Source organism: Takifugu rubripes, chromosome 8 (assembly GCF_901000725.2).
Source record: "Takifugu rubripes chromosome 8, fTakRub1.2, whole genome shotgun sequence".
In the NCBI taxonomy this organism is placed as follows: Eukaryota; Metazoa; Chordata; class Actinopteri; order Tetraodontiformes; family Tetraodontidae; genus Takifugu; species Takifugu rubripes.
In genome coordinates this window covers 1,764,248-1,772,568 of record NC_042292.1, presented here as the reverse complement: position 1 = coordinate 1,772,568, position 8,321 = coordinate 1,764,248, and the positions used below count along the sequence as shown (strand labels likewise).

General features: G+C 46.1%; 1 protein-coding gene across 3 annotated transcripts in view; it reads right to left on the bottom strand.

Annotated features, from left to right (window-relative positions):
- Nucleotides 1-857: 857 nt before the first annotated feature.
- Nucleotides 858-8,321, bottom strand: part of LOC101067516 (fibroblast growth factor 14-like) — a 41,352-nt gene continuing 33,888 nt past the window's right edge. For 2 of the 3 annotated variants that reach the window (XM_011619158.2, XM_029840638.1), the window contains exons 4-5: nucleotides 6,342-6,540; nucleotides 858-6,247 (exon numbers count right to left, since the gene is read on the bottom strand). In XM_011619158.2, coding sequence (XP_011617460.2) covers nucleotides 6,099-6,247; nucleotides 6,342-6,540 — 348 coding nt within the window. In that variant the 3' untranslated portion in view covers nucleotides 858-6,098. The remainder of the gene's footprint in view (nucleotides 6,248-6,341; nucleotides 6,541-8,321) is intronic. The other variant, XR_003889333.1, reaches the window with a different exon arrangement.

Sequence of the window (8,321 nt, the reverse complement as noted above, 5' to 3'; positions counted from 1 at the left end):
AGGACAGTAAAAGGATAAAAGGCCGTGGCTTTAGTGGACCCGAGTTAAAGCAAAACAGAAAAATAGCAACTTGGAATTCCTTAAATCCTGCTAACTGCCCTCAATGCAAGATTCAAGAACTTTATTTTTGGAGCGAATATTCAACGTGTCACGGTCGGCCCTGTTAACCTTTTAGCACCTTTATCGACGTGCTTTTGCTAATTTTAAGCATTCGGTATCGTGGCAGAACTGTAATGCGTAAAAAAAAAATCAAACTATCGAGTGTGGAATGATTTTTTTTAAGATGTGTGGTGGGAAAATAAACACGCGCCTGGTCCGTGAGCGCGTACGTTCCAGTGTCACCAGCAGGCGTCTGTTGTTCGAGGCTCTTTCAGCCAGTGGGAGTCGAATTTAAAAGCACTTTATTTTCTCTGTCTCTATTTATTAGCTGTTATTTCGGGGCTGTTTCAACCCACCCCCATCATCATCTATGCACGCCTGGTAATTTTTGATCAAATTTCCCAAAGCCTGTTTGGTTAATCTCCATCTTGCAGGGGTCCACGGGTTGTATTTCCTCACCAGCAGTTTGCAGTCATTTCTCCCAAATTAAACCTCATCCAGCTCAAAGGCGGGGGGGTAACTGATGCAAAACGCTTTTCCGTCGTGCATATTTGCACGTCTCGCTACATTTGTCATTGGGAACGCAAATAGCGATTACATGTTTGCAGATAGCTGCAAATCTGTGTGCGTAAGAAGCTGTTCTGGGGGAGAATCCGGCATTTTGGGCTGTTTTTGCTGAATTCCTGTGAAGTCAATAAGTCCAGCTCCTTTCTATAAACTCTTTATTCAATATTTCTCTTTTTTTTTGTGTGTGTGTGTGTGTGTATACAATGGGTCAGACACAAACTGTACAGTGCAGACAAACTGTTTGCATAATACGTAAGTAAAGGTAACTGTACATTAACTGAAGGACGGAGAAATCGGCTTCGAGTTGGGCACCAGTGACAGGATGCTGCCGGCTCGTAGCCAAAGACAGCACGCTAACGAATAATTACAATATGGCCGCTAACACATGTTGATCACATCCGCCTTGCGTAACGGAAAGAAATCCGAAGAGTGAACACGAACCCATGAGGGAAATGAGCCGGCCGCATCGTGTCACCGGTGCCGTGTTGTAAATGTTTGGATTATACATTTCCTACATGACCACATGCATTATAGCCCCGTCGTCTTCCCTCTTCTAAGAACCATGCAACAGGTGGGAAACAGTCTGAACGGAGTGAGGAGGTGGCGGAAGAGGGAGAGGATGATTGAAAGCAGGACGAGGTGGTTTGGAAACGCTGTTTCCCATTCGTCAGCAATAAGGCAGTCTTCTCTAAAGGAGGGAAGTGCACAAACAGCTAGCTCAAAACACGACAACCTGAGAGAGATGAGCTACAGCATGAGCAGTGCGCTAAAGGGTGACTAGTTGAACACATGAGTGAGGCCAGAGAAGTCAGAGTGGCCTCTGGTGGCGGGCTGCAGTATAGGTCATGAACTGCTCCTTCTTAACTCTGTCACAGGGCAAAATGGAGGAAAAAAAACAAGCAAAACAGTCGCAGCAAACAGGTTTTTTAGGATTGTTCAGTATTTCCCTTTGTTCTGATTCAATACGCTGGTTCCGACCGTCTAACAAGTTATGATATAATAAACACGGCTATTTATTTTACACAATTTACCAAATTTTAGTTCACCTTTTGTGATTTTTTATATTGTTCTTGATTTTTTTCCCAGTTGTTCCTGCTGTTTTGTTGCCAAACCTATAGAAAAACCTAGAAAATAAAAACCTCTTTTGGCTCCAATCCCTGGAAGGACTCTGAACATGGGGATGAAACAACATGTTTGACAGCTGAGCTCTGCTCACGACTTAGTCGACAAGTTACATCGAGGGCGGGAACACGAACCAGTAACAAGTGCACAGACTCACATTTAAATGGTACATTTTATCCAGCACTGATAAAACATTTTTATTTCCTTTTTGTTGCTTTTGACTTTAGAGCTACAGCTATTTCAAAACAAAGTAAAATGGCTACATGTGCCTGTTATGAGACGGCGAGTGGCCCTCGTATGTGGAAATTAAAAGTGACCCAGGTCGTCCTGTTTGCCAGCTTCTAATTAAATCTGCTCCTCTCTTTCTGTGCACAGCCCGCTGTTAGATATCTCGTAATTATAGCCTTGCTACCTGGCTAGCAACCAGTGGGGAGAATCCTCTCAGGAGATGCTGACAGTAATTGTGCCTCGGTTGTTTGAACCAGGGACAGCGATTACCAGCCAGAAAATGCTATTGAAGCGTCTTTTTGGCGAGCTTTTTAGGACCAGGACCGTTTTTATCTGGCCTCAAACGGTATTATTCTTTGCGAACACGTGCCACGGATCCGCGGTGGTTGCTTTCACACAGTGGGAAGCTCACTGCTAACCTAACAAGTGCCATCTTTCTTACTATTATCTCTGTAGGCAGGCGCCGCAATCATCCGGCGAACAGGAGTTCTTATGTTGCTCGCATCTTTAGACCGCAATTAAAGTGGCTTCTTTGACACAGGCAGGTGAGAAAACACGGGATAAATGCAAAACGAACCAGAAGTTTACGTACCTGATTGTCAGGGTTCGTTTTCTGGTTGTTTTTTTTGTCTGAATTTCTTAGAAACCTCTAACAAGACACAATAAGCAGTCAATAAACATTACGCCCACAGCGCTTTAAGGTGAGACAAGAGCAACGCGTCCTCGTCACACCCTTACACGTTACTCCTCAGGCAGCATTAGGACACAGTGAAAGTCAGAGGGAATCTGCCGAAGGCTGAGCAGTTACCTTTAGCATACAGGGGCTCTGGATCTCACACGCTGGGGTTAAGAGGCACTCGCAGAAAGAATCTACAGAAAGACCCAGCAAAATAACGTTCTCTGGCCTCTTTTCTACTGGGTTGTACCTGCTCAGATGTTTCCAGGACAAATTGTACCCTCTCAGTGTAATCTGCTCCTTTTTAGAGTTTTTAAAATATAGCATACGCCTCGATTTCATAGTCAGTGTTTCACAGCAAAGTATAGCTTAATATTTTTGAATGGCCGTTTTGAAATTTGCCCGCGGGATCATTTTCCCCGTGTGACTTCATGCTGCATATATTTACCGCTAAAGCTAACATATATGAAATATATATTTAACTATGCTAGGTCAAGATGAAAACTTTTCTTTTCCAGCTAACATGCTACATCCCAGACGAAACAACCAGTTAATAGGTTAGCTTTGTGGAGTTGCTCTTACTTTGAGAGGAGACTCCTGTCTCCTTTTTAATCACTAGAGACCTCTCTTTATCTTGTTTTTTATATGGGAAAAGAAACGTTTACCTGGAAAGTGCGGAGCTTAGCTCCTGCTATACGCCGAGTCAGAGTTCCGTACGCACGCACAAGTAGCTTCCCAGCTAACTGCATTATCCAAGTCCAATGCTAAAATTTGATTTAGGACTGGGATGTCTGCAAGCACTCTAAGAATACTGTTTTACTCCAACCAACATTGTTAGCCAAATTTGAAAAGGGCCACGTGTACATGTGGTTAATCACGGTGGGGAACTCACCAATGTGTTTATTCCATCACTTGTGTACTTTGAATCAAGCGGTGATCCATTAACCTTGAGAATGACGATCTCGCCATCGAGAGCGTGGGGGACAGTGATGAGTGACTGAATAAACAGCCGTCTGCGGTGGTTTTAACCACATTTTAGCATCGCTTTCGCTCGTTCGCACTCCCTTTAAAAACCTGCCGAAAAGTGCAAAACCTGACGTGATCGAGTCGGTGTTCCGCAGTAGAAAAGAGGCATCAGATGAAGCGACAGCAGCAATACATTTCACTTTTCGGCATCACGACCACAGTTCGTTCCCCCGCCACGGAAAACATCATTTCTCTTTTATCTGCCCCCCCCCCCCCCCACACACACACACACACACTGGTTTGTAGCTTGAACATTTTAGAAAAAAAATGTGCTTTTCAAACATGTTTGAACACAAAGGCAAGTGATGACATCAGAAGGAAAGAGAAGCATGTGGCGCATGTGAGGAACCAATCTGAGAGACGCCAATTAGAGACCCTGTGAGCCTCGGGAACGCTTTCCCCGTGTTTTCCCTTCATTTCGGCGTCACCTGCGGGGTAACGTCAAACACGTTTGAGTGGCTTGGTTTGTGCGCGTGGCAGGCTACGGTTTAACCGCTACAAAGATACACACCTGTGGCCCAGGCTGCCGAGTTCAGACTCTTCTAAAGCTGCTCCGGGAGCAGGGAGGGATTTAAACAAAACCGGATTGAAATGATTTCTTCCTTCCAGTAATGTCTCCGTTTCATTTAAGTGCCGAGGCTCAGACAGTGTGTGTTGGTCACAGTAGTAATACCTCTTGGGGAGTTAATACTCATCTAGTTTAAGAAGGCAAAGAAGGGGTACTCATAATAGGCTGGGGTGTGGGGGGGGGGGTCTTTGTGCTGTATCCAAGCATGATTATCTTGCAAATCCACTTCCATTTGGACTTATGGAAAATGTTCCTGTACCATTTTGAACATTCTATGACAAATCAGGTGACATTTTGTGTTAAAGAAAGGCGGTAGGAGCATCAGGCGTGTACGGGACCTACTCTGAGTACCCCTCTTAAAACAGGAGCCGAGCCCAGAACAGACTGGTGCCGGGTTGACTATCACAGTGACGGGGAATGCCCAAGCATCCATTTGGTGTGATTAAATCCCCAACCTTTTGGTGTCCTTCCCGGTGTAACGCACACCCATCCTTGGGAGGTTGTCATCCAGGCTTTTCCAGGCCAATGTGCTTGTTCATTTCCTCTAAAGCCACTTTTGCTATTTAATTTTGACTGAATTAAAGGTTTTCATCTGCAATCGCCTTCATCACTGCAGGGATTTCCTGATCTTCCACACGGATGGGCATCAGGACAATGGATCCTGTGCATTTACACACAATAGGCCAATGGTGAGACGCCAATTCCCATGGTTACACATAGTGGCTTTAAGCATGGTTTACCCTGTTCCATAACATCTTCACATTTAGCACGTTTTTCAAGTACTTTAGAAGGCAGCCGATATGAGAATGCCAACGGACAATCTCTCTTTTAAACCGTTCGCCTGTAATATCTGTAAACACTGACGGCTGGTCTAACGCCAGGATGCTTCCTGTATACTCCACGTTGCTACAGACAGCTAAATCGCTCTGTTTCAGTGCTGAGCTACGGATTCATCGGGATTTGTCATGTGACCACACAGAGTTCTGGATGATCAGAAGACAGAAATAAAATGGAAACAGTGGCTAAACTCAGGTTTGTGCCTGTACAATAATGTAGTAAAATGTACAATCGTTAGTGCTTTGTGTATGCGGACAAATAAATCACTATAACAACCATAATAAAAATAGGTCGCGCATAAAGGAAGTTTCTAAATGTATGACTCAAATTGGGGACAAAAATAAACGGCGTGGCGCACAAAGCTGTTCTAGACTAGGCTGTCAGTTTTGTACAGGACGTCTGCTCTCAGCTCTGGACTCACTGAATCATCGGAGTTGATGATTCAGAATGTCAAAAGGGGGTTTGAGTTTAATCGTCAATTGATTTTGAGGGGGCGTGTTTACGTGTGAGGGTGAAGCCATCACAAGGGAGGAAAATGATGCTAAAGGGAGGGGGCCTCATTCCTATGGATTGTCACAAAGAAATATGGGTGAAGACACCCCCCACCCCTGTTTTGTGTATTATCTTGTGAAGAGGTCTTAGCGTGTCCCGCTTGAGAGCGTGTCCCCGTCCCAGCGTGCAGACCAGCGGGCTGGCGTGGGCCCGACTCCACTGTCTTCATCCTCCTCTCAACATGCTGCAAGTGCGGTGTCCCTCTGCCCCCCCCCCCCCCCCCCCCCACGGATCCATCCATCCATCCATCCATCAGAGAGGTGAGGCAGGGTGTGTGGCCCCAACTGCTGACCAGTCAGAACTAGTTTTTGTTATCTTTAGTTACACTTTTCTTTTCTTTTTGAGAGCGCAGCAGCGGGGTGATTCCGGGTGATTCCGGGTGATTCCTGACCTCTGGTAGGCAGGACAGGTGTGAGGACGAGGTTATGTCTCCTCCTTGTCAGGCTTGTTGACGGGCTTACCACCATTCATGACCACTGGCTCGCTGGTTGTGCTTTTGGAAGGTGGGCCCCCGACAAGTTTAGGGACCGCCTCGCCAACATCGTGCAGCGAAGGCTCTCTGTACATTGCAACTAGAAAGGTAGAAGAAGAACAACAATAAGAGTGGATTCCATTGATGTATTAACAAAACTAAAATGTCCATGTTGACATAATGGTTGGTTTTACCTTCTATAGGTTTAGGCAAGAAATGCGCAGCTGGTTTGGTCTTTTTGACCCTGTTGCCCTTCATGGCCTGCCCCTCTTTATTCAGGCCCAGAAACCAAGCTCGACCCGACTCTTTCTGTCTGTAGAGCATCGAGCTGTAGATCACATAGTAGTTTTCAAACACCGACTCCTTAAACTTACACTCTGCTGTAAATAGCTCCTGTAGAGACAGACAGGAACAGACAGACATTATGGCAGGAAGCAGAATATACAGGAAAGACAGAGAATCTGACAGGAAAAGATTCTTTTGTAGGATTTTCCGCTGTATTGCTTTGGGAAGGAAAAAAATAGAAGGACTCTTTATCAGCCACCACATATTCGGCCCGGTTTTTCAGTTCAGAGTCAGCCTGACACTTGCTTCTCTCTGGTTTTTGGTGAACACTCCTGGGTCACTGCAAGTGGAAAAGTCAGCCTGACATTCAGATGATCTCTTTTGTTGAAAGTTAAAATCAACGCAGAGCCTCGATTCCTGCTCCTGCTTTGAAAGATGACCTATATTTCAAAACACGAATTTATTATATTCAGTATTATTAATACCGGTAGTTAGCGTTAGCCTCAGCACTATCAGCATTAGCTAACACAATGCTATGGATTATGATGGACTTCAAAGTGGTAACTGAGTTGTTGATCCTTAATAATGACAACATTCATTAATAATGACAACATTCACTAAAATTAAAAATGATTGGACGTGGTGACGGTCATTTCTGATGGCTCTGATCCACTTCTGATCCATGTCAGCATTGAATTCAGCTCCCGCGGACGCTCGTGGTCGCGAGCCGTCATGACGTCATCCGTGAAAGGTCTGTGGGATCAGCATCTGATATTAAATTCCAGCACCAGAGCACCTCTACATTAGTTATCCCAGATCCATCCTCATATGTAGATATGAATAATCAGGGTTCTTTTTCAACTAGAATCTTTCTGTCCTGGGGCAATTTTTATTTAATGGACAATGATTGACACATTTGCTCAGTGAGGCGGCGTCCATATGAAAGAACATTGCTAATAAAGCGCTCCTCACACTGCTAAGGAACCTCCTGCCAGCCCAAACAATCATCCAGCACTCCCCAGTTCCCCAGACTGGGAAGTGTTTGTCTAGACTGTCTCTTATTGGCTGCTGAGGGCCTCTTGCCAGAGCCACAGACACATTGTCATTCAGCTCAGGTCTGTCGGTCTGAGTCTCATAGCAACATGAGAAAGAGAGGCGACACTGTAGCCGTGGCAACCAACCAGCGCCGAGAGGGAGGGGTCGCAGGGCTCGCGAGCGTGTGTATGTGTGTTTAGCGGAGCACAAGATGGGTATAAACACATAAACACTTGCATTGGTAATCTAACATGAAGTGTGCTGTGGTTCCAGCTCCACCACGTCCGTTCACGCTAATGGAAGAAGACGCCGTCTGAAAGCAGATCGGGGGGGGGGGAGCGAGTGCGCAGCTGCCGCAATCACACACACAAACACACTTGTGGCTCCAGGGAAAGAATGGATGCGGGGAAGGGGGCGCAGGAGAGCTTCCCGTGACATGTGTTTCTGGAGAGTGGCGCCACAAACCCACCACCACGTGCAGTGTTTGAGGCTGGTGTGTTTGAACCTAGAGTTACGTTAATGATTCCTTAAACTTGACCCGCGGCCCCCCACTTCATTTTTTATGGAGGCCGGTCTCCTGCAGCGCCAGACGTGGCTGAGGTGGGCCAGCCGGGGGTGACACATCGCTCACTGCCGCTTTGAAAGTAAAAGACGTTTCGTGTTGCTTGATGCTGCCGCACAGGTGAGTCATTTTCACAACGCCGCCCGCCCCGATGCATTTGTGTCGTCATTGCTAAAACGCCGTGGTTAGCTCCCCGCTGGAAGACGGCGGACAGAAAGGATGAATGAACGAAACAGAGGGTGGGGGGGTGGGGGGGGGAATTGGGGCATGAAGGAGAAAAAAGGAGAATAAA